The sequence below is a fragment of the Pagrus pagrus genome (genome assembly GCF_965226575.1).
Source record: "Pagrus pagrus genome assembly, chromosome: 1".
In the NCBI taxonomy this organism is placed as follows: Eukaryota; Metazoa; Chordata; class Actinopteri; order Spariformes; family Sparidae; genus Pagrus; species Pagrus pagrus.
The window spans coordinates 10,820,877-10,847,332 of record NC_140185.1 but is presented as its reverse complement, the minus strand read 5'-3'; the positions used below and the strand labels follow the sequence as shown (position 1 = coordinate 10,847,332).

At 40.4% G+C, this 26,456-nt stretch overlaps 2 protein-coding genes across 6 annotated transcripts in view; both read left to right on the top strand.

Moving 5' to 3' along the window:
* The window catches only part of cops2 (COP9 signalosome subunit 2), a 57,486-nt gene extending 53,599 nt beyond the window's left edge, over positions 1–3,887 (top strand). For all 4 annotated transcript variants that reach the window (XM_084348716.1, XM_084348717.1, XM_084348715.1 and 1 more), the window contains 4 exons: positions 787–884; positions 975–1,057; positions 2,358–2,416; positions 3,365–3,887. In XM_084348716.1, the coding sequence (XP_084204842.1) occupies positions 787–884; positions 975–1,057; positions 2,358–2,416; positions 3,365–3,509 (385 nt within the window). In that variant the 3' untranslated portion in view covers positions 3,510–3,887. The remainder of the gene's footprint in view (positions 1–786; positions 885–974; positions 1,058–2,357; positions 2,417–3,364) is intronic.
* A 216-nt stretch (positions 3,888–4,103) lies between these two features.
* Positions 4,104–26,152, top strand: secisbp2l (SECIS binding protein 2-like). Of its 2 annotated transcripts, none has more exons than XM_084361059.1 (18): positions 4,104–4,360; positions 10,431–10,639; positions 12,536–12,863; positions 12,995–13,133; positions 14,378–14,601; positions 15,493–15,517; positions 15,692–15,804; positions 16,125–16,235; positions 16,359–16,469; positions 16,779–16,946; positions 17,134–17,275; positions 17,948–18,123; positions 18,250–18,382; positions 18,486–18,648; positions 20,297–20,517; positions 20,820–20,974; positions 21,186–21,405; positions 22,456–26,152. In XM_084361059.1, the coding sequence occupies exons 1-18, from the start codon at positions 4,340–4,342 to the stop codon at positions 23,082–23,084; spliced, it is 3,288 nt and encodes a 1,095-aa protein (XP_084217185.1). In that variant the 5' UTR covers positions 4,104–4,339; the 3' UTR covers positions 23,085–26,152. The 2 variants fall into 2 exon arrangements, with proteins under 2 accessions (XP_084217185.1, XP_084217184.1); XM_084361058.1 differs by having other exon boundaries at positions 15,689–15,804.
* The last annotated feature ends 304 nt before the right edge of the window (positions 26,153–26,456 follow it).

Here is a 26,456-nt window from a genome sequence, read left to right as displayed (position 1 = left end):
AAATAGTAGGCTTAAATAACATGCTCCGTCTGTTCATATCATTGTATACTACTGTATTGCTGGCTAAATGTGTGAAGGTGCAAAGCCACCCACTCTATGACTAAAACATCATGACAAGATCCAGAACCCCACCTTTTATTCAAGTGCACCCGTTTTCCTATGATAACAAAGTTGGTGTGGAAAACGTTACTGTTGAAAACTATAAAAATGGATCCAGAGGAGTGAAAACTGTTCACATAATGTTTGAATGGATAGTTATCTCTTGGATGACGCCTTTACTGTGTGGCCTGTCTGCTCACTACTTCAGCTGTGCTACTTATTCCCTTTGTCCCCGTATAAGTTCTGGCACAGTTTGGTATGCAGTATGTTCAAAACATTTCATGGATGCCTTGTATCATTTCCTCTTAGTACAGAATTACGTCCCAACATAGTGTCCTGACAATGTTGGTGTACATTTCACAGTATTTGTATGAGGTGTGGAGCATGACTATTGTCCTCGTCAGGCCTTCTGTTGTCTTCTGCTTCCTTGTTTGCGCTCTTTTGTCCTCATGTTTATATCAATAAAAGGCATTGTCTCAGATTGCTCAGGTTCAGTGCATATATTTGAAATTTATATTTCATAAACAAGAAACTAAGAATGCACACCCAACACTGTAGTAAGAATAGTGTTTACAAAAAGTCTAATATTTTGAAATGTGTTTGACAGCTATCAGGACGAGAGTTTATGTTTTGGTCACGGAGACACAATGTATATATTAAAACAACACTGACTGTTTTTCCTTCCAGCGCCTACCAGAACAATGACATCACTGAATTTGAGAAAATCTTGAAAACAAATCACAGTAACATAATGGACGACCCCTTCATTAGAGAGCACATAGAGGGTGAGTGGCGAACGTGACTTCAGTCCACGCGCATGATAAATGTGAAAACTTTGTGTTTTTTGAAGCTGATCATGTGATGTTGTGTTGCAGAGCTCCTGAGGAACATTAGAACTCAAGTACTTATCAAACTCATCAAACCGTACACGAGAATACACATCCCTTTCATTTCTAAGGTAAGCCCACATGATCAAAACAACATCCTCTGCAGTCACATTATCTTTTATCTTTACTCATATTCTCTTGGGATATTTTTAGACAATCATTTGATCTGTACTGAAAGCCAATCAGTCGTATCAGTTTAAGAAATAGTAGAACTAGAAGAAAGCACCAAGAAATTCACACACTTTCCTGTCGCAAAAAACGGATGTTGGTTTGGATTTGCAGGGCTAGTAATTTGAGAGCTGTTTATGTACCAGAGCTGCCAGATGGTTTGTTACACAGAACCATCTCGAAAGTTGTCCTTCCAAACTGTTCGTTTGGAAAACGGCAAACACTTTCAAAAAATACCTGCCAGTTGATTTGACGAGCCGTCTGTCTATCACCCTTTATCAAGGGCTCAACAGTTGGAAAGCGCCACCTTCAACCTTCAAGTTCTTGTCAAGGTCCGTCAGGAGAAAAGTGAAAATATCTTTTCCATCAAGAAAAGCTTTCAGTGCCGTTCTTTGCTTTTCTTTCAAGGAAATGTAGTCTGCAGTTCTAATGTGACTGATGCTATAGCAGCTAAGCTAACTTATCTGGAGGCCATGGTTTTAGTTTTCGAACCAACGGTTGCTTCTCTCAGTGGTCGTCGCACCTAAACCACACCCTTATCTGCCAGGAGGTCTTCATAGGACACTGATTGGTTCGGCCACAGGCGCATGATTTGAAGCAAGGCAAAATGGATTTGCGAGATCACGTGATCTCGCAAGGTAACATCAGCATATGATACAAGTAAACTAAATGTAGTTTCAGCATTAACATATACAATACATGATAATAACATCTACACATTAAAAGCTACGCTATCACAAACTTTATTTGTCCTTTCCAGATTTATTCCCCTTAACTTTTTCTTTCTTTCTTTACTTTTTTGTAAGAGAACAGTTTTTTTTTATGCCAAATAGGTTTTTCTTCTGTCGCCATGATTTCACTAAGGGTTTCATTTACTTCAAATGACGTAACATAAGGAAAGACGGTAATATGAGGAAGTAATAATCGTTTCATCGCTCAGTGCGTGTGACAGTCATCAGTTATGTTTGTGCATAGAGCGTTAATGCTTTTCAACCCGTTCTCTGTATTTTAGGGGTTAGGGTTACTACTTATTAGTTTGCATACTTACAGGATAGACTTCCTCCAGAGGTCTTTTGCAACACATCTAACACAATATATGGGATTTGCATTGTGTGTTGAATTGTGTGCATCCTTTAATGTTAAAACATTGTTGCTCACATGCTTCACAGATGTGAGAATGAGTCTCTGTGCCTTGTGTTTCAGGAGCTGAACATTGATGTGTGTGATGTGGAGAGTTTGCTGGTGCAGTGCATCTTGGATAAGTAAGTTTATCCGTCACATGTCTGCTGAGAAGTTGAAGAAAAAAAATCCCTTCCCATAAATAGTTCCTCATAGTTTGCATCCTTTGGCCCTAAATAGAGTCAGGCGGCATGAATTGACAGTTTCAGTCACAGTATGTACTTAATTGATTGTCTTACCGTAATAGTGAGCTGCTATTTACGACTTCACATACCCAGTTCTACTGGTTCTGTGACGTAAATGACTGAGCAGGAAAAGAAAACGCCAAATAAATCTTTTGTACTCTGTTCAGTGAAATGTTTTATAAGTTTAACTTATTTTTTTTTTACTTTATTTTTCTTAAATACTTACTTATATGTTTAAGAATGAAAAAGCATTGTCTTCAAGATTATTAGGGGGATTTCCTAACAGTGCTCCGATTGATCGTCCATCAATCATAATAAGCCTATATTCATTCAAAATGTTTCATCTTAATTTGTTCTTAATTCTGTTTTTCACAGTTTACAGTTTATTTTCTCTATATTAGACCTCTTTCAAGTGTTAATTTTCTCAACAATTTAATGGTGTTTTTATTATGTCAGTAAAAACTAACAACTATCAATGAATCACTGATCTTTCTGATCAGTGATGGGCTAATTCTGCTTCCAACAGTTAGTGATTGGCCTCAAAAATTCTGATCTGGGCACCCATAGGATTTTAATTACTGTACATTCTCAAGAAATTATGATACTCTTTTTTTTTATTGTCGTCATTCACTGTCTTTATTAGCAGCCAGTCAGATGCAACGTACAGTTCAACTGCAGGGAGACTGTAGGAACTGTGTAATTGGCATTTCAAAGCAAACTATGAGAGCTTGACTAAATTGTGTGAAGAAACTGGACTGCCTTTTATGTCCCAGATTTGAGTTATTTTTATAACATGTAACATACAACATGTGGCTCCTCTGCTCACTCTTTTATTTTTTTCCCCAGCACAATCCACGGCCGGATCGACCAAGTCAACCAGCTACTAGAACTGGACTACCAGAAGAGAGGAGGGGCTCGCTACACAGCTTTAGACAAATGGACAAATCAGCTGAACACGCTCAACCAAGCCATTGTTAGCAAGCTCACATGATGGCATGTAAAATCAAGAGACAAGGAAAAATGGCATGTTTTAATACATCCATAAAGTATGCTACTGTGCTTCTTCAAGTATATCCTCTGATACAAGATACACAGCACAGGTTTTTGAGAATGCCACCAATTTCAAGGAGACTCCAGGAACCCCCGAGAACGTGTTCAAAGTGTGTTGTTTTGTGGTGATGAGAGGAAAATCACTGACACTTCTTTTTGTTTTTCATGTTCCTGATTGGCAGATCCTTCCATGTGCAACACACAAATGCTTCAGTTGTTGAAATAAAAAGTCCAAATGTGTATGAAAACTTGTACACAGTATTTTAATGTATACTGTTGCCTGTTGGTAATAAACAGAGTTCTCTCAGCACTAAAAGGATTCAGCTGCTTTTGACTAGCTACGTTTTTACAAGTGTGACGGGCTGAACGTCTAATAAACTCTTTTTAACTGTGATACGTGAGAGATAAAGATTATCTTTGGGTTTTGAAACTATTTCCATGAATGCATGACGTACTGTATTTTCCAGTCCGTCAAAGCTTTATGGTCCTCGACGGTTTCCGTTCCAGGTGACTCCCATTTCCACAGTGACAGCAGTTGGCTCACTCGCAGGGAGGCGAAGCTACAGGCTAGTCCGCTCAGAGCGCAGCTAGCTGACGCAGCAGCATCTAGCAACAGTTAGCGGCGGGGTCTAGTTAGCGGTTAGTAGGAATTGGGTGTGAGTATCTGTAAGCCTTCGCTGATTATTGTTTACAATGAAGAAATTAAAAAGGCCCGCATCCTGACGTCCGCATTGTGGTCAATGACGGTCTGTCGCGGCGTTGGTGACTGACATGGACGCTAGTGACAATAAGGTACAGTTTATTTTAACATTATCTGCTTTTGTTGGGGTCCTGCTAAAGCTTTAGCCTCTGGAAGGGGGGGGCATATCGTGAGTTTTTTTCTTCTGAGGCCCAAAATCGGACTTGGGTTAACGTTATTCAAGAAGCCGCTGTTCTGTTAACGTTATTAGAAATGGCAGAGATGCTTAGTGGTGACTTAAATTAGCTATTTGGGCCATTAGCCCTCCTAACAGCACGGTAGGTTTTGGTGTTTTGTCATGTGAAGCAGCAGTGCAGATTTGGCTAGCAAGCTAACGTTAAACCAGCTAACGGCAACCGCACTTCATAACAAAAGATAACGGATAAAGCACGTAATGTCTTTTATTGCAGTGCATATGTTTTCGCTCATTTTACAACATTGCTTATATTAATGTACATGACAATAATTTTTGACGTTAAAGCCGTTAAAAACAGCCTGCGTTAAGTATTAGCTTGGCCAGCTAGCTAAAACTAAATATCTCAGCTGTCAACTGACGGCGCTTGTCAGATGCAGCCACAGCTAGCAGTGTTTTACAACACGTATTGTCTGATCACAATCTGTAGAGGTAAAAAGGTTTCAGTCAGGTAGAAGAGGAGCAGGAATGTGTGCATGAGTGTTGTCCGGAGAGGCGGAGAGGTTTCGTGGATCGTCAACAGAGGAATGTCTGGTTCTTCAGCATGTATGGCATTCCTCTGACGATGTTTGCAATGCAGAAAGTTTAGTTTGGTTGCGGTTGGGTTTGGTGTTTCAGGGCGTTTTGCCAGTGCCTCAGATCAACCTGTTGGTCTGCACACAGCACAATGGTGTTTTCTGGCCGACAACATGGTCCCCTTAGGTCAAACTGTATCAGAAAATGTGTCGTCTAGTGTTGTGATACTCCTCAGTTCTGCCCCCTCTTGTCTTACAAGCTTGATTACATATGCTTTACTTTCTGCACAGCCCACCCCGACCTTTCCTTTCAGGTCAGATACCATCTGATAGTGTTTGAGCAACTGGTGGTGTGAGAGTACCACTAAATGCTGACACAAACAGAGGCTTGTGAGATCAGTCACCCCCAGTCTAATCACCCCGAGATCTGTCATCCCCAGTGAATGCACATCTGGGTCTGACCTCATTGCCTTTTTCACAATCACAGCTATTCTCACCCACCCTCTCGCTAACACACATACACAGAGACACACAAGGTTGGATGAGGAGATGGAGCCTCTGACCAGCTCTGTTTTCCTTCACAGCCTTTTTTTTATTATATAGATTTCTCCGCTGCTGTCCAAAATTCAGGATTCTCCACGACTGCACATGAAGCCTCCACATTAGGACTTGCTGTATAATTAGCTTAGTACTGTCCCTACTTTATCCTCTCAAACTTAATCCTATAACAACACCCTATAAGCTATACTGTACAGGTTCAGACTGACTAGTGTGGTTGTATCGGTCTGGGCATTGAGGCTGCTATTACACCCCAAGGGTTTGTAAAATCTTTCTTTTCAAATGTCATTTGTTTTTCAATGAATTGCTTAATGCTTAACAGGCTCTATTCACTCCAATGCTTGTTTAGATTGGATGGGATAGATTACCTAAAAAAAAAGTGAGAGAACCACCCATAGACAGTATCAGTGGGAGACAATAGCTGTCTGTGTGACATCCACTGGCTGCACTGATGCTCTATTCATGCATCCCGACCACTGTTACAGAGAAGTGAGGGGGCGTCTTTGTCCTCTGAACCCTGTCACCTCTCCTCTTCCTTTGCAAAATAGCAGATTATTTTAAATGGGACCTCTTGGGCAAAGTGGCCACCTTGGGTCAGTCCAGTGCCACTGTGATGTCAAATTAGGGGCACGCAGAGGTGTGAAAGATGCTTTCCAGGCAGCAAGGGAAAAACACAGGGCAAGGGGGATGGTTATGTTGTTTTGCCAGTTAGGAAGAAATTATTTTGAGTTTTGCTACAAATTGGTAATTTTAATTACTTCACTATTTAAAGTTTTACGACATAATGGCAATAACGTGTTGACATGTTGAGCGAAATCACTGTCAATTCGTCAGCGTATGTGAGTTGCTCATTTTCAAGAGGATTTCAAGCATGTAAATGAAAGTTGAATGCATTCATCGTGACAACAACAAAGATATTATGTAGAGCTGCAACAAAAATTGATTGGTTGTCAACTATTAAATGAATCGCCAACTATTTTGATGAGTGATTAATCTGTATATGTAATTATTTAAGAAAAAAAGTCCAGATTCTCTAATTCCAGCTTTTTTAGTGTCAATATTTTCTGGTTTATTTACTCCTCTATGACAGTAAACCTAAAATATTTGGGTCAAGGACAAAACAAGTCCTTCGGGTACGTCATCTTGGGCTTCGTGAAACACTGATCGACATTTTTTTCCTAACATTTTACAGCCGATTATTCAAGAAAATTATCGACAAATTATTAGACAGTGTAAATAATTGTTGTTTGCAGCCACAAATATTATATTAATGTATTTATATTAACTTTAACATGAGATTTACTACATTTTAAAGTGTGCAGTTCAATGTGTGAAAGCATTGTCTCATTGGTTTTGATATGTACTATACATCTAACAATGGTATGTTTTCATATTTGATTATTACTCTTCTTTATCAAGGAGACCCATAGACCTGCCGGTTAGTTGGTGTCACCAGTGAGCATATCCTGCCTATTGGGAACTGTGTCTACAAAAATGGTGTCTGAAGTGGCTGATGGAGCCTGCAAGTACTTAATGTTTCAGTCCCCAACCGGCCTTTAAAGACCCAAGACCTGTAATCTGTGGCCTTTCAGTGGCCTGCTGTAGTATTTCCTACAGCCTGACTGCCTGGGTAATAAATCTGGAGACCCATAAAACCGAACTGACAAGAAGAAGACCTCGAGTTAGTGCATTATTGTGCTTTTAGTTTTTTGACAGAATTGCTGTCCACAGGAAATGGCTGACAGCACCAAAGCTCTATGTTGAGTGAAATGTTCATAGTTCTTCTAGGTGCCTATCATACTTTTCTATCTCACTTCAGTTTCCTTCTTCTTAACTTTTTGTTGGTGGTTTTGTCAGTTTAAAAGTGGTAAAGAAAAAAAAAAAAGAACTGTGTGGTTTAGTGTCCAAGACTTTGAGGAAAATAAACAACATAGCATTTAGGTCTTTAGGCCTCAATCACCAGCTTTAAATGTGTGTCTACTATAACCCATTTTATTTTATTATCTATATTGAATGTGGTTTCATCCATAGCTTGGAAGATGATAGACATTTTGTAATTAAGTACCTTTTAAAAAAAGCTGTAGACTCATGATGGCTTTAAGCTAGAGACTCACCTCACTGTAGATAATAACAAGAAGTGGGTCATCGTGTATGTTCTTCAGCTCTGTTTATCCAGCTGTAGATTTCTTTAGTTACATGAGAAATTGACTGTAGTAGCTGGAGCATTTTCATGCTGCTTACTTTGCCCCATTATGTTTTAGGGTTCTTCATATGCTATCCGTCCTTTTTGTTCTCATGAATGCGATATCTCAGAAACATCTTTTGGGAAATCCTTCAGATTTGGCACGAACATCCACTTAACCTCAAGTACAGACTTATTAGATTTTGGTGGTCAAAGGTTAAGGTCACTGTGACTTAACAAAACCAGTTTTTGGCCTTTGCTACGCTAATTATGAAAAAGTTTCACACAAATGTAGAATAATATAATGAAGTGATGAGACGTTATGCAACAATCCATTGCAATCTGGAAGAAGATATATCCGAGTCGGTATTCCCGACTTCTAATCTAGATACGTCCCAGTGCATCTGCTCCTGAAAACATGAATGCCCGCAAGAAACTGATGTTGTATGGCAGGTTTCTGAACTTCACTAGCAACTACAGCATCTGATTTAACAGATAAGCACATGTGAAAAGAGACAGGAGGAGTAACCTTAAACCACATGGTCACAAAGACTTCCATCAGGCATACTGGGGCATTTCATAGCAAAAATGCTATTTGATAATCACTGGGAACTATTCAAAGATTATTTGAAGGCAGACTCCCCTGCAGGCACAAACAGGAAGAGAGAGAGAAAGGGAGTGAGGCTGTTCAACTATGTTTTGAGTTGGTTATTGATAATTTGTGCAATTCTGAAATGTACTTCAATCTTAAACCCAAAAACCCGATCACACAAGGTATAATAAACAGCGCCATGTCTGTGCAGCAGCAGAATCTATACTGACCTCATGTGGAAAAGACCTCCGCTACATGTGAAACTACTAATAAGCCTAATAAACCTGTAATAAGGTTGTTTCCGGGCCTTGGTAAAAACAGTGGAAAGTATATTTTTTAAGACAAAACCGTAGTCACATGAACTATTCAAATTTTTATAATTTAATGACTGTGAATATTTGAAAATCGTGTTCTATCAGAATCTGCTTTATTTGTCAGAAATCTAAACGCATACAAGGAATGTGACTCATTTTAGTTTCTCTCATTGAACTAATATTGATATTGAGTTTATCATTCGGGTAACTCACTGTTTACTCAGTCTAATCTGTTCTTTTATCTGCTAAAGTAGCCGACTCTGATTTTACATCAAACATAGATCATGTCAGCGGTTAAAACCGTTTTCTAAAGGAAACATGTTCAACATATTTCATATGTTATACATGATTATTCGATTGTTAAGGCAGCTGACTATCAATAAAAGAAATAACTTAAAATTTGCATCCCTAGTTGGGCATCACGGGATCGTAGTTGCACCATGTGATGAAGCTCCTCCTACTCCCTCTGTAAGAATCTCTAAATGAAGACATCTTGTTCCTCACTGGTAATAATTCATTGGAATAATGTAGTGATAACCTTCATTTCGTCAAGAACTACACTTAGTACGTTTTATGAAATCCCTTCAGTTCAGATAGATAGATAGATAGATAGATAGATAGATAGATAGATAGATATGGGTCTAAACTGCAACCTCACTGGCAACAGAGGCATACAACCGAGAAGCAATAATTATAGTTCTAGACATGCTGTGTACTTTGCTTGGATCCTCTGGCATTTGAGTGTTATGTCATCTTGAACATCTTGTACATAAAATGGTTTTATGTCCTTGTGTTAAGGCCTGATACCCTTTTTATTGATGGCTGTAGTCATACAAGGCTGTAAACCAACTGGAACACTGAGGAAATGCAGCGCTCAGCTGTGATTATCACTAGAATGAAAGGTTGTTGGGCTGCTGGTAGACGATGTTCTGTATCACAGTTCTCAAGTTAACAGCTTAAAATGCCTGGGCATAGCTGTTCACATACAATGTTTAAGTTTTTACAGTGTTTTGAGAGTTGATGGTGGGAAGTTGCTTAATTATTCTTGTACATTTGAATCCCTAGAGTGCAGATGCAACTAATGATTGCTTATATTTTTGATTAATCTGTCAATTGTTTTCTTGTTTAACATATTGTTTGGTCTACAGTAGCTCAGAAAATGGTGAAAATGGTGATCATTGTATCCTAAAGCCCAAGATCCTCAAATGTCTTCTTTTCTCCAAACCCCAAAGATATTAATTTTACTGTCAGAGAGGAGGGGGAAAAAAAACCAGAAAATAATCCTATTTAAAAAGCTGGATCAGTGATTTTTGCCTTTATTTAATTGCTCAAACTAAGTAATAGATGATCAAAATAGTTAAAGATTAATTTAATAGTTGACAACTAATCAATTCATTATTGCAGCTCTATCCTACAGAGACGGTTACAAAAACCATACAAACCTATCCAAGAAAACCAGTCAAATTATGAATGAACCTCGACGGTTCATTCATAATTGATACGGTATCCATGTTGATATGAAGTGTTGCTTTCACCTATCTCATTTTATAGGTGTGGGATGTCAAGAACAGTAATAAAAAAATTATTATCTGTTGTATCATGTAGACAGTCATGATAGGTGGAGATTTAATTTGGCTGTGGACAACTAATCGATTAGTCAATACAGCCTTACTCTGCTCTTAGGTGTAGACCTTTTACTCATGTAGTCATTAATTGGTGGCTGTTTCTCACAGTGTGACAGTAATGGCTGCTCTTTTGTCTTTGTGCAGGATGTGAAGCTTTCAGCCGAAGTTGAACCGTTCATCCCACAGAAGAAAGGTCTCGAAGGATCCCTCGTCAGCATGAGTCTATCTGGAGAGGCAGGCGGAGGAGGAGGGGGCGGAGGTATAGGAGGAGGCAACGGAGGGGTGGAAACAACTCCCATACCCAGCTACCTCATCACCTGCTACCCTTTCGTCCAAGAGAACCAACCCAACAGGTACTGTCACAGCAGGGGGAGATTTGGCTATGACTGCAACTCTGAAGGCAGTCAGCTGTGGTTCATGATAATCATGGATTTTGCAAATGCTTTCAACTTTGGCAGAAAGATTGCAATTTCCTGTGGCATTGTGTAAAATCTGGTGTCCCTGTTTTGCACCGCATAAGAACAATCTGCTCTCTTCTGGACCCTTGTCATTTTCAGAGTAACTCATTTACTGCCCCGTTTACAATAACAAGAAGAAAAGAACACCGTGTCCCAAATGTGCTTGACTAGGAAATCACAATCAGATCCTTTAAACACCGTACTGAGTTTGAGCCATTAGATGCTCTGAAGTTTAAAACTGCTTAATTATGAATGGAAACCTCCCCAGAGTTGCAAAGTTTACATGGAACCACAATCTATGTTTCCAGTGGCTCTGTCTTTGTCCACAGTGATCTGCTGTATCCTGCACACATCCGTTCTTTTGTTTCCTTCCCCCGTATTTGAATGCAAGGAAATGCTCGCTATAGTAGACTGGCTGTGAAAATGTCATCTGGATCCTTATCAACTGTACCGCATACCATGTACAACACCCCCCCTAACAAACCATGGTGCACATCACTGTGGCTTTACAGATGTTAGCCTGGGCATCACCCCTCTCCTGCAAAAGGGGGTTTAATCTTATTTGTGTAACACATTTAATTGTTTTTACCAACATTGCTACATGTTTAGGGAAAAAAACAAACTGAGAAATGTTTTAAATGTGGGACACAAAGTCTAAAACATTTTCATTATTTGATTGGGTGATTGAAAGATGATTAATCAGCAACTTTTGATAATTGATTAATCATATGTCAAGCAAAAATATTAAACATTTAGTTCCAGCTTCTTAACGGTGAGGATTTGCTGCTTTTCTTTATCATTTATGATGGTAAATGAAGAGTCTTTGGGTTTTGGACTGTTTAAAGACTCACTCTGTGCTCTGGGAAATCATGTTGAGGATTTGTTTTTCACAATTTTTGACGTTTTATAGACTACATGATTAATTGCCAAAAACAGGCAGATTAATCGATAATGAAAACAATCATTAAGTGCAGGCCGATTAATTCAGGATGTCACAATCATGGTTCTCTTAACTAAGTACCTGTGTTTGTTAATATTGAGTATCTGCCAATACAGAGTCTTATATTATTTTTATTTTCAATCTGTACTTTATAATATATGTTTATATATAATATAATGATAATGATGATAGTAGGGCTGCAACTAACTATTATTGTCATTATCGATTCATCTGCCAATTATTAATGGTTAAAGGTGGGGAAGGCAATTCTGGAGAAAGATAGTTGACTGTTGAATCATTCCTGGGTTGTCAAATGCTGACACATTGGGTTGGTATTCAGCCCGTATTCTAACCCAAAGCCTCAGTATTCGACAAAGAGTGAGACTCCACAGTCAACTATCTTTCTCCAGAATGTTTTCCATACCTTCAATCAATTTATCATTACATCCAGAAAATGTCAAAAGCAAGTCCTCACAAAGACGCTGGAACCAGCTTGAAAAATGACTAAAATGCTGAATCGATTCATTGTTGCAGCCCTTAATTATCATAATAGTAATGATAAAAATAAATATAAACTTTATTCGTATAGCACTTTTTTCAAAATACAGTTACAAAGTTGCTTTACATGCTTGAGCCAGGAATAAAACAACTAGGACTGAGGCCAATAAATCAGATAAATAAATTAGATTAAAAAATAAAACAACATCAACAACACAAATTGGACATGGTGGAGTACGAGCCTAAATAGAAGGTTTTTTAAAGATACGTTTTGAGAAGTGATTTTAAAAGATATCACAGATTCTGGAAGTAGTAAAATATCAGTAATAATTCATGTTTCTGCTGCTTTACAGGCAACATCCGATGTATAATGGAGGGGAGCTGCGCTGGCAGCAGCCTAACCCCAGCCCTGGGGGTTCGTACCTGGCCTACCCCATCCTGTCTTCCCCCCAGCCTCCTGTCTCCAATGACTATGCTTACTACCAGATCATGCCTGCTCCGTGCCCACCTGTGATGGGCTTCTATCAGCCCTTCCCTGGCACATATGCAGGTCCTGTGCAAGCTGGAGTGGTCAACCCCGTCTCAGCAGATGTTAGCGAAAGGCCGCTGCCTCTGGGGCCGGCTTATGGGATGGCCAGTCAGAGGGGGAGAGGCATGATCCGACCTAATGTTCTCCCAAAGGTACAGAAGGTCAACAGCCTCATTGTGATGCTGTCACATTAACATCATATATTATTTGTATGACTAAAGTGTCCCTCCTCATCCTCAATTTAAAGTAAGCATGCCGCTGCCTCTTTCTCTTTCTCCTACAGCAGCAGTTGGGTATCTGCCAGCCTCCAAGAGGTCGCCGGCCTCCAACCAGGAGTGTAGCTGTGCAGAAGGAGGTGTGTACTTTGGGGCCTGATGGAAGGACCAAGACAGTCATGCTGGTGGATGCAGCCCAGCAGACCGGTAAGAATATATCTGTTTTTTAAGAGCCGGAACCTGTTGTTTGTAGCAGTGAGAAAAATATGAGTCTGAATTTCCAGCCAACGTCACTGACCTTCGTCAGTCTTGTGGTTGAAAGGAAGCTGAAGCCCAAAACATTCCAGACTTTGTTACGGTAAGCTTTGTTGCCTGTGAACATGAATCTTTCCTGTCAGTGAGGAAGCGGGAAACAATGCTAGTAAGAGTTGTCTGGTCCTACAGGTTGATGTTGATGATGTCTGTCTTTAACCTCTGAAAGAACTGGAATGCAGAGTTTCCAGTTGGGGAGGTTAATATGTGTCAGCTCACAATGTCATTAATGATGTCTGTGTTCTTAAAATAGTTAACGAGCGTGTGTAAACAGTTTGGCTACTCAGTTGTTGTTGTAGCCAAATGAAAAACGTCATCGATCAAAGTAAAGTTGGTCCAAGTGTCCATTGATTAACTTGGAGAATTAAAGGATAAGTACCGTTTTTTACAACCTGGACCTTATTTCTGGCAAAAGATATGGTCATTTACTCACCCAGATAACTTTGGTGTCATTCGGCGTCGTTCGGACGAAATTAGATCCAGTGTAGCGGCGATATATCCATATAATGGGAGAGACGGGGCAGCGACACACAGCCTCTATATAACACATTATCTGCCACGAAACTAGTTCATTTCATCAATATTTTGTTACGATATGCTAGCGCTATTAGCCTCAGAGTCCGGGCTCGTCTATTGTCAACATCCGGGGTCTGTAGGCTGATCTACTACCTCTGACCTGGAAGATGTCGTCTCTGAGCTGCGCGCGCACCCGCGACAGCGCGCCTTGTTTACCTGTAGCTGCTACTGCTAGTTTGACCCCGGATGTTGATAACGGACGAGCCCGGACTCAGAGGCTAATAGCGCTAGCATATCGTAACAAAATATTGATGAAATTAACTAGTTTCGTGGCAGATAATGCGTTATATAGAGGCTGTGTGTCGCTGCCCCGTCTCTCCCATTATATGGATATATCGCCGCTACACTGGATCTAATTTCGTCCGAACGACGCCGAATGACACCAAAGTTATCTGGGTGTGTAAATGACCATATCTTTTGCCAGAAATAAGGTCCAGGTTGTAAAAAACGGTACTTATCCTTTAATGCTTTTTAATTAACACGTATGTATGATGATTATGCGTCTTTATGACACTGTGTAATAAGTTCACATCAGGTCTAAGTCTCTCCTTCTTTTCCCTCAGATTTCCCTGGCGAGGTGTCAGGTCGGGGTGCTGCTGAGCGGGCGAGTCCCCTGCTGTGGAAGAACCGAACAAAGAGAAGACGGGCGTCACATCCAGGGGAAATCTACAATGAGCAGGGCGCCAGTGAGGCAGATATAGACAGTGACAGCGGCTACTGTAGCCCCAAACACAACCAGGGGGCAGGGGCAACACAGCGAACAGCAGAGAATACAGCAGCACCAACAGTAAGTCGGCCACTTAACTTCAGCCCCAGACCCAAACTGTAGACTTCGTTTTAACTGATAATGAGTAAATTAATAGAACATTACTTCCTTGATTCTGGTTCGGTTCTGTTAAGGAAGAGGTTTGAAATTGTTATCATAACAATAACAGTAGCAAGTCAGAAAAGTAGCAAGGTGAAAATGCTTTGTTGATTGTTGCAAGTATTAAGCAATTTTTTTACAAATTGTCCGACTGTTGCTTAGCTGAAATAAACCATAAGCAGACAGTGGATAGGAAAATGACCATTATTTGTCCTGACTTTGTTTACTAAACTAAATCTTTTAATATTAAAACTTTATAAACGTGGATGAACAATATTTTGACATTCATTGAATAAGAAAAGAAAGTTTTTTTCTTTTAAATATACAGAAGTGTACTTTTGTCCTTTTGACCCCAAATAGTTCAGAGTGTTCAGTGCTAGTTTTTGATTTATAACTAGGGATGGGTTTATACCTTGTAGCACTAGCAAGAGCTCATCAAGAACTTTCATTTGATATATGTAGCTCATTTTCACCCAAAATGTCACTTACACCCATCTGATTCTCTGCTTCTCCTTGTTATGTTAACTGCATAAGTAGCATACACTTTGCACTCTATCATACTTTTAAAGGTGCTAATGAATATTATGACCATGGCATTTTTTTCTAGTAACAATGGTAGAGTTCATACTGTATACCAGGAGGAACAACTAAGAACTATCACAACATGCAAGACTTCCCTTGTGTAACAGCAGATCAGATAACAGTGGGGGAGGTGTAATGTAGTCCTTATATAAGCTACCTCACAGTGTTACTAACATATTTAACAAACACTAGACATCTCAGCTTTTTCTCTCCTTTTTCTGTGCTGTACAGGGAGTCGAGGCTGGTGTAATGACAGGTAAGCTTGATGCATGTTTTTGAACGAAGTGTCAGGAGTCTTTCCTTCCCTTCACATCTTCCCACCATTATTTCATAGCTAAATTCCTGAGCCATCCTCTATATAATCTATTACAAATTTGTGATGATTTTGTTTATCCTGAGAATCAATGTTAATGTTTTTGTCCTCTAGCAGGTACCTGGGTGAATGTAGCTTCTCAGGCTGCCCCGAAGTCCTGGGGGGACAGGAACGGCCAGTTTCACAGAGCAGACCAGAGGAAGACTCCTGAACAGAGAAACTTCTCACAGGTACAGTAGATCCCACTGAGTAAAAGGCTGATGTATGTCAGACCAGCAACTCAGGTTATATGGAATGAGAATAGATGAAATGTGATTAAGTTTGGCAAAAATGTCCTGTTCTTTAAGTTGCACCAATGTGTAACATAATTCACATCTGCTGTGTCCATCACACATAGTCAACAAACAACTTAAACAACATCCATTCACAGGGAAATATCCACCAGTCAACCTAATATCACCTAAAATACAAAAAAGATGGTAATAAACGTATTAAATACTACTGGTACCCTGTCTGACTCCTGTGTTGTTTGTGCGTCTCTGCTTTTCAGGATTTCCACAATGGCTATCCAGGACGTGTGCCGCCCAACCAGCCAGAGCAAAGACTACAGCCAGCTGTGGTCACTGGCACTGAGCTCACCCCAGAGCCTCTCTACTTTGAGGTGAGGGAGGGTTTGTTGTGCATTTCATTGTAATGCATTCTCAATGCAGCACTGTTACCTTTACACTCGTTATAGATTTAGAGTTTAATTATTCTGCTGAAATGTTTTCTACATGTTTGTCAGGATGAAGATGAGTTCCCAGATCTGGCTACAGGAGGGGCTGTTCAGCGCAACACCAAACCAGAATCTGCTGCAGCCCAGACACACACACAACCTAAACTGCCCAAAAACCTGGTAAGAAAAGGTGTTTTCCTAGGGATGACTGTCTGTAAAGGCTCTCTGTGTCATGTTCTGACTGCTGTTCGGACTTAGAAATAACTAGGGTTGTGTTTTTTTTTTTTTTTTTAAAATACCAAATTAAACAAATAAAAGAGCTGATTAGCTGCAATACTTTTCTTGTGTTGACTGCTCGTCTCTGTAATTTTACTGTCAGTGTACGTGTTACCTAGAATTTGGTTTTGTGGTTGTGGATCCATCCTTGTATCAGTTGATATTTACACCTTGACTAAATACTTTTTTTTTTTGTCTCTGCATGCATCACAGCTGGATAACCTACCAGAAAACTCTCCTATCAACATTGTGCAGACACCCATCCCCATCACCACCTCTGTTCCCAAGAGGGCCAAGAGCCAGAGAAAGAAGGCTCTGGCTGCTGCCTTGGCCACTGCACAGGAGTACTCTGAGATCAGCATGGAACAGAAGAAATTACAGGTATACACCTGCACTGTGTCTTCTGGTCATGTAGGTTGGATTGACACTGAATAGCTTTAATGTTACGGCTTGTTGTTTCTGTGCCTTGTTTCATCAACTCTGGTCCCATGTTACTAGTCTGATCTTCAATTATTTGACTGGTTCATTTTTGTGACCTTGTTCTGCCTTTTCTTTCTCTGCCTGGCAGGAGGCATTCACCAAAGCAGCAGGGAAGAAGAGTAAAACCTCTGTGGAGCTGGACCTGGGAGACATGTTGGCAGCTTTGGAGAAACATCAGCAAGCTATGAAGGCCAGACAGCTCACCAATACCAAGCCACTGTCTTTTACAGGTACTCATTAACTCTATGAGACATAAACAAGCAGTATGAAAAATTAAACAAATAACTTATTCAGTGGAGGCGATGGTCTACTTCTCGTCAGTGCTCTTCTTTGCATATTTAGTTTTGTTGTTTGAAATTTCGTGGGGCTGCATCCAACAATTATTTTCATTGTTGATTAATCTGTTGACTTCTTTCTTGATTAATCAGTTAGTTGTTTGGTTTCTAAAATGCCAGAAAATAATGACATTTTTTGATCAATACTCCCCAAAGCCCAAGATGACGTTCTCAAATGTCTTGTTTTGTCCACAACCCAAAAATATTCAGTTTAATGTCATAGAGGAGTAAAGAACCAGAACATATGCACATTTGTGACTGATTAATCAATCATCAAATAGTTGGCTACTAATTTAAAAGTTTATAGCGTATTGAGTAGTTGTTACAGTTCTATAATTTAGGACTTTCCCCATGCCCCACTGTGTAGTTTTGCTGTGTTTTTGTATGTTTATAAATGTCCCAATGATCCCATGAAAACATGTTAATTGATTGTACGACCTACACGTTTTGTACACGTCTGTGTAGCTGACTTGTGACGAACTGTGACTGACAGTACCCTGAATGTTGCATACATGTACACATACTCTCATTGTGCTTGTAAACTAACTTTGTTGTCCTTCTCTGCAGTTGGAACAACTACTCCATTCCACGGTTCAGGCTCCACCAACGTGCCGTCCATGTTGAAGGGTCATCAGCAGCCATACTCAGCCCCGCATAATTCCCTGGATAACACAGCACCGCGTATCAAGAGAGGGAAGGAGAGAGAAATCCCTAAAGTGAAACGGCCAACAGCTCTTAAGAAGGTTAATGATTTCAGAAATATGGGAGGAAGAATTTTTTTATTTAGCCTACAAATGGAGATCTTTGAACCTGCAGTTGTTTTTAAGTGCCCTTGTGTTTGACATTCTTTTTGTTCTGTGTTTTGCTAGATTATCTTGAAGGAACGTGAAGGGAAGAAGGGGAAGACGAGTGTAGAACAAGAGTCTTCAGGCCAGGAGGAGCATGGGGAGGATAGTCTACATTTTACGGATGATCTTCCACGAGAGCCTGCCTCCCAAGAAGGTGACGGTAATTTATTAATAAAAAGGGATCACATTTCAGTTGTTCCCATACTTATTTTGTCCATGATATATTTTCTTATTGTTGTTTCTGTTCTGTACCACAGACAACGGTCTGAGCGTGCCCAGTGATGCTTCCCTCTCTCCGGCCAGTCAGAATTCTCCGTATAGCATCACCCCAGTATCCCAGGGCTCTCCTGCCAGCTCTGGCATTGGGAGTCCAATGGCTTCGAACGCCATCACCAAGATCCACAGCCGACGTTTCAGGGAGTAAGTATGCACTAGTTGAACGGGGCAGATGTTTGTAGGAATCGGCACTGAAATGTCTCAAAAATGCACAACATGGTAACCAAAAAATGAGTCGGAAAAACCAAATACTTGTCCCACTCAAACATCACAGAGCCTTTGCTGTGAGAAGCTCTGAAAGTTAATGGGTGTTTTTAAAGGGCGGGACTGTACAATAAAGAATTGTAGAGTATGGCACAGATGCCTAGCACATTGTCCCTTCTCAGCAAAAATGTATGCCAGCGGTCACAAACACAGCTTTGTCCCTCCATGTCCTCAGCTGTAGGCCTATTGTCCCAGCCCACCCTTCTCTAACAGAGTTTGCATTTCAAAGCATCCAAAGGCCTCTGTAGCCAAGCTCCTCCTCTCAGCTTTGACCTCCAGGACACTTGTTCCTCAGGCCACACTGCGTCGACCGTCCGACAGATATTTCATCAAAACAGAATGCTGGGGGTCATGTACCAACAAAGTATGATAACATAAGCATTACCAACAAGCAGTTGCAGCAAAGTTGTCATAAATGGCTTCATAAAATTTTATTAATTTTAAGGACAACGACAGCATAGACTCAACAAATAATTAATATAGACTGTGTAATAGACTGCTTAGTCTGCTGCTGTTATTTTCAGATGATTGTTTGGTGCATGAGATATCCTAGAAAGGTGACGCATACAAAGGGCTTTAATGAGGTGCTGATCACCGGCAGCAGACTAGAAAGTGTCACACATTCTGGCTCCATATGCAATTTTCTTTAATTAGATGATGTTTCAGCCTTCTTCAGGATCAGGTCTTGATCTTCTTCAAGAGTGTGCAACCCCTTTTTGGGGGTTTCTGGTGTATTAGATGTCAGAAGCTAGTATAAAAAGACATTTTGACATCATCAAATTGTTTGTTTTGTTGGACCAACACTCCAAAACCTAAAGGTATTCAGAATATTTAGCAGTTTGCTCGAGGGGAATACTTTCCCAATGAAGCGATTATCAAAATTGTGTGGATTCTTTTTTTTTTTTTTTTTTGTCAATTGGCTAATTGAATAATCGAGAAATAGTTTAAGTCTGTAAATAATATTTCACTGCATTATTATCGGCAGTCAACATTAATATCAACCATCATTGTTAGCTTGCTAGGCGTGCAAAAGATGGTTTGGCTCACCTGATGTATAATGTGGCTATAAGCCTGCCATTGTTCATTTGTCTCAGTCAGCACTCTCCTCCCTTCTGCTGTCTGCGCATTACAGTTTTTGCAAAATACCCGTCATGGGAAACAATAACAAAAACCAGCAAGCAGGCAACATAAGCACTTAAAATGTTAAGTAACTCTAACCTGCTCACTAACGGTACAAATGTGAACAAGCTAACAGCTGTTACCTTTTCTTTTACGGGCATTTTGCCATTTTAATGCCAGGGCTCGCCTCCCAGCCCACCTTCCTTGCTTTTGCACCGCCTGAGATGATTTTGATGAGGAGATGATGGATACAAACAATCCAGAGCATTTTTTCGCATATACCAGATTGATGATAATGGATTCAGCCAGACTTTGTGGAGATAGGTCTGACTATAGGAGACTACCCTAAAGATGAAAACACTTTCCTAACCGGCACTATGTTTCCTCTGCCCGCTCATGCTTTTTCCAGGTACTGTAACCAAGTGCTGAGTAAAGAGATCGACGAGAGCGTGACGCTGCTGTTGCAGGAACTGGTTCGCTTCCAGGAGCGGGTCTACCAGAAGGATCCCACCAAAGCCAAATCCAAACGCCGCCTAGTCATGGGTCTCAGAGAGGTCACCAAGCACATGAAGCTGCACAAGATCAAGTGTGTCATCATCTCTCCCAACTGTGAGAAGATCCAGGCCAAAGGTGAAGAATGTTCTTACTATACTATATAGTCTGTATTTAATCAGATCATCTGAAGTCTGACCATCCTAGCTACAAACACGTGTAAAATTGCTCTAATCAATATTTTATGATGTTATTTTAATAATGTTTTAAATAATAATGTGAAAACAATTTGAAAGGAGCCAAGCCTCACTTGGATTTTACCAAAACAGCAGGTTGTTGCACTCTTGTGTTCAAGTCATTAGCTGGTATTTTTTGTTCTGTTTCTTACTTTATTTACATTTTTGGTACATTTGAGTCACTAATTGTTTACTGTGTTGCAGGTGGTTTGGATGAAGCTTTATACAACGTGATTGCCATGGCTCGGGAGCAGGAGATCCCATTTGTATTTGCTTTAGGCAGAAAGGCTCTTGGACGTTGCGTCAACAAACTAGTGCCTGTTAGTGTGGTCGGCATTTTCAACTTTTCTGGAGCAGAGGTAAAGCACTGCCATCCACTTGCAACTTCTTTGTTTGTTTAATTGCAATAAACGTCTGTTTATACTTTATTATCTATCACTCCGATCAACCTATCTTAATGTCAGGTGAATGATTGAACAAATGAAATGTGGACAATAGGTCAGCAGAGACCGGAAGGAAACACCTTGGACACACAGGATCATCGTGGTTAAATCCCTCCTTCTCTTCCAGGGTCTCTTCAACCGACTGGTGTCTCTGACAGAAGAGGCGAGGAAGGCCTACAAGGACATGGTGTCAGCTCTGGAGCAGGAGCAGGCCGAGGAGGCTCTGAAAAACGACAAGAAAGTCCCGCACCACATGGGCCATTCCCGCAACCACTCTGCTGCTTCTGCTATCTCCTTCTGCTCCATCTTCTCTGAGCCCATCTCAGAGGTCAATGAGAAGGAGTACGGTAAGATCCCACGTTTTGACTCTCAATCCAGTGATTCCCAACCTGGAATTTGGACCTAAACCAAGTGTCAGTAGATAAACCTGAAGGGTTGTGAAATGATTGGCCCAATCCCAATGTCCACAGTAACAGATTTTACATTTAACAGACTTTGAGGCGCATTTCCGGTACATCCACGAGGGTTTAGGGCTGTCCAACCGTCAAATCATCAAGTGCATGAGGGCTCCCTTGCAGACATTTTGAGCCCTTTATGGCCAATTTCCATAAGTCTGCATTTCATTTCTCACTGAATAAGTTTCTATTTGTGCTATTTTTATATTTATCATACATTTTAAAATAAAAGTCCTAAACCCACGAGGTAAATTTAAATGTCACATAGTGATGTCCCATTCCTATTTATACCATTTTGGACCCTTGCCGCCTCTCTACTTTATCAGGTGATTTCAACTATAGTGTGTGAGGGTTCAAGGCTTAGACCTTAATTGAGATTATTGGGATTAGGCCCTTAAAGTGCTAGAAAAGAAGGAAAAATAAAGATCTGCTCATAAAAACTCCTTCATTTTATGACTTCCTTATATATTGCCTTTTTTATACTAGATGACAGAACCACTTTGTGCCTCAAACAGCAGTTTAAATGAAACCATCTGATGGGGAATCTCCCTTTTGGTGAAACTGCTAACAATTCATAGATATTTGATGTGACAAGGGTCCACTAGACACTTTGTAAGAGGTCACAAGTTGCAAAGATTTCATCTTAATCTTTATAAGATTATTTTATGTTTTTTTTTTTTTTAAAAAAATCTTAAATCTAAACCAACTCGAAACTATAGCTGTCAGATAGATGTAGCAGCGTGAAAAATATAATAATTCCCTTAGAAATTCAGTGGAGTGGAGGTGTTAAGTAGCATAAAATGGAAATATTCAACTGAACTGTAAGTTAAAGTGAAATACAGTACTTGGGTATATGTCCTTAGTTACTTTACATCACTGTCTGTAATGTTGCTGAGATATGAAAAAGAAAATGGAGCATAACAAATTGATTCATTCCTTCAGAGACCAACTGGAGGAGTATGGTGGAGACTTCAGATGCCCTGGAGCCCGTTGAGCCTGAGCCGAGTCGTCCTACACCTCCCACAGCCGCCCAGAAAGACAGTGAGGCTCCAGCAGCCACCACCCCCACCACTGCCCCTCCTGCCTCCACTGCTCCCCCGCCCAGGACAGGGCCTCTCACACAGGGTACCGGCGAGAGAGACGAGGTCCGAGTCGACGACCGGCTGGAGCTGGCATCTCAGCAGAGCACAGAGACAGGCTCATTGGATGGGAGCTGCAGGGGCCCGCTAAACTCCTCCATCACCTCCACCACCTCCACCCTGGTCCCCGGGATGTTAGAGGAGGCAGAGGAGGAGGACGAGGAGGAGGAGGACTACACTCCTGAACCTATTTCTGTGGAGGTGCCCACTCTGAGCAGCCGCATCGAATCCTGGGTGTCGAAGACCCTGGAAAACCTGCAGCTGGGAAAGAGCCAGGAGAGTACGGAGGAAGAGGAGGAGGAGGAGGAAGAGGAAGATGACGAAGTAGAGAGAGGGCAGAGCGAGGACGAGGAGGACCTCTATTCAGCGGACATCACAGAGACGGTGATTGAGGGCAAAGAGCAGGTGGAGGTGAAGAAGGTAGCCGGTTGATGGCACCTTTATTCTTACATACACTCATTCCCTCTGTCGCACTCACACATCCATCTTCACAGCAGCCAGCAGTGTTTCTCCTTCGTCTCTAACCCCTGACACCAGACATAATCTCAGGTATCCAACCAACTGACCAATGCATACACACACACACACCTTTAAAACATTACAAAAAAACTGACCAACATACAAACGCATAGCGTCGCAGACCAAACGACAACCAACACAGTTTGAGGGATTAGATATTGAAACCAACGCTCACCTGGCCATTTAAACCGATGCCCTCACTACTTCTTCTGCCCATAACCTGCTACACTTGAATTCAGAGGGAAGTCTATGACTTTCCTCCTCCGAAACTGAACTCCTTGAGAGTCGGGGACGTTTTTGGGAGCAAGTGATGAGCGCTGACATGTTGAACTGCTGTCTGTAGCTCACAGAGAAGGAAGGTTTCGGCTCCCATCTTAACTTTACACAGAGCTCAGAAGGTTTACAGCTCTGCAAGTATTTGTGTGCGTGCGTGTGTGTGTGTGTGTGTGTGTTTTGCAGGCACATAGTTTGCATTTATTTTGCTGTGTTTATTAGCTTTATCTTTGTAAATAATGTGTGTATGTGTGTGTTTTTTTTCTTTTCACCTGTCTGCTCCGTGAGTAAAGGAGAGACATTGCTTTTTTAATTACTGCTTGGTTAGCTTTCCTCACAGGATATTACAGTGTCAGGGGTTCTGTCTTTGTACCAAAACCACTCCCGCCTGTCAGTCTTCAGAGAGTGTTTTGTAATGTTCAAATAATAAGTGACCCATTCTGTGTTCAGATGATTCAAACGACTTAACTTCTAAGAAGCAAAACAAGCTTTGTGTATATATAACCTTGTCTATGTGGTTCTACTACAGCATATAATGATTTGTCATACTGATCTTGCCCAGTGTGAAACTATTTGGGGTTGTTTTTCCTCCGACTGGAATTGTCTTGAGTTCCCAGATGCTGTCTGTGCGTCATAAAAAAGTGCTCCTGTTTTGTTCTCTCTGGTGGTGTTTGTTGTCTGATGGGGTGCTCCCAAGCTGTCTCTTACTTGCTAATGAGCTAACACCATTTTTAAAAGCCTCTTTATCCAATGTATCAACATTTTTAAAGGATAAATTCACCCAAAAATGAAATTTCAGTCATTGTCTGCTCACCTCCATGCTGATGGAAAGTCGGATGACGTTTCGTTGTCCAAAGCAAACCAGCGTTACAGCATTCTCCCAAACAACTGAAGTAGCCAGGGACTTGTTTTAAAATGTAAACAAGAACATGAAATGGTTCCCTCAAGCTTATCTAGTGTAATCCAAGTCTCCAGAAACCTTGAGATGCCAAACTGATTTGAAAAGACCCTTTTTAAAGCTAAGCTAAGCTAAAATTGAGAGCGCACCCCATCTGAAGTGGGTGCACAAGCTCAACCACAAGTCGAGGGTGTTAAAAAAAGTATTTTCAAATCAGTTTGGGATCTTGGAGACTTGGATTACAACTGATGAGCAGTCTGGAGCCATTACTGGTTTCTTTTGGTTGTTTTAAAACAAGTCCCCAGCTACTTCAGTTGTTTAGAAGAATGCTTCAACACTGTTTTGCTGTGAAGCTCCTAAAATTTCACCTGACTTTTCATTTGCATGAAGGTGAGTAGATAATGGCTACATTTTCATTTTTGGGGCAACTTTAAGTCCTTCCACCCAGAAAAAAAAGTTTGTGTTTTATTTAGAAAAAAGAAAACAGTTTTGTTTTTTGTTTTTTTCATCGACTGTTTAATTCAAAAATTGCAACTTAAACCACATGAATGAATAAGAAATGCAAGTGTTTACTGGTATTAAAGGTCCCACATTATGATCATTTTCAGGTTCATACTTTTATTTTGGGTGTCTACTAGAAAATGTTTACATACTTTATTGTTCAAAAACACTTTATTTCTTCTCATACTGCTGCAGCACCTCTGTTCATCCGCTGTCTGAATGCTCTGTTTTAGCACCTATCTCTTTAGGACCCACCTCCCAGAAGGCCAACTCTGCTCTGATTGGTCAGCTCTCACAGGCCCAAGCAGGCACCGCCCATCTTGTTTCTGTTTGTGACATCACAACTTTACAGAAGTCCTGACTGCTCGTTTAAAGGCACAGTTTCTGAATTTCTCTGTGCATTGAGAAATTTGATACTTTCACAGTATTTTTATATCACCTAGACCTGCTTTATAATCAGAAGACATGGAAATCTTACTTTCTACAATATGGGACCTTTAATCAAATTTACCAATACCCAAGTTTACAAAAAATCTGATGTTCGCTTACAACTGAAATGAATCCTTGTAGAGCTCTTTTAGAGTTTATAGACAAATTTTGTTAGCATCGTCCCTGACTGGGTCAGAGTCACCACTGGAAGTCAAACAAGTGGTCACAAAGTCGTGCACATGCTCATGATAAACCCTTGTAAATACAAGTGTACAAAAGAGATTTTGATTTTGCATTGTATTAAAACAAATACAATCATCCTGTTCTTAAAGCCATTTGATAGTTTTAACATTTAAACAGTTGGAATCCAATTTGATAACGGTATTTGAGAGTGAATCATGGCGAGAATTCAGCCAGTCGATGGTGATGTTGGCAGTGTGTGTACAGTAAATGCAGTATGTCGGGCTGTATGCAATGTGAAGCCGTGTGATGTGAGATGACAGTGTACTGGATATCATGCTCATGAAAGTATTTGTGGTTTGATAAAAGGTACGCTGTGTGCAGGCTTTTTGTTGCTCTGACTTCCATCAAAGTGTTTGAAGTATGTTCATTGACAGCAAGTGTTTTTTGCACTATGTAAATACGTACTGGTAAAGGTCTTGTAACTAATGTGAACAAAAAAAAATCAAAACAAAACAAAAAAAAACGGTTCAATGAAGTACTTTTTTCAGCGTGTTCCTCGTCTTTATATGGATATTTAAGACCGTCTCCTTCCGACTGTACATCACTAGCAACATTGTTAGAGGCTGTTTCTCATAATCCTGTTATCTTAACCTATATGGACTGATGATTAACATCATTAAAATGTTTATGTAAATCATTTGACTGATGTCTCTTCTTTTATCCACTGTTGTTTCATCAGCGTGTACACCGCAGACTGCAGTAGAGCTAGGAATGCACAATTCATTCAAATATTATCCAAATCGCAAGAAGCTGCAATTTTTTGTTAAAGGTAAAATGTGCGACTGTACAGCATTATAATGAAGTACTGTGGTGCTGCAGAGATGTCCTGACCTACAAATCTCGTTCTCCAGATGTAAGAAAACACGTTTGTTTGGTCACATCATCACGGTTTTAATAGGTTTTATAGTGAAAATGAAAATTGTGATGCAAAAATGATCATT

Excerpts from the sequence above, each read along its gene's own strand:
- secisbp2l (XM_084361058.1), top strand. The coding sequence starts at position 4,340 with ATGGACGCTAGTGACAATAAG. Across the intron at positions 10,640-12,535 it reads CAAGAGAACCAACCCAACAG|GCAACATCCGATGTATAATG; the intron begins GTACTGTCACAG and ends GCTGCTTTACAG. Across the intron at positions 12,864-12,994 it reads GACCTAATGTTCTCCCAAAG|CAGCAGTTGGGTATCTGCCA; the intron begins GTACAGAAGGTC and ends TTTCTCCTACAG.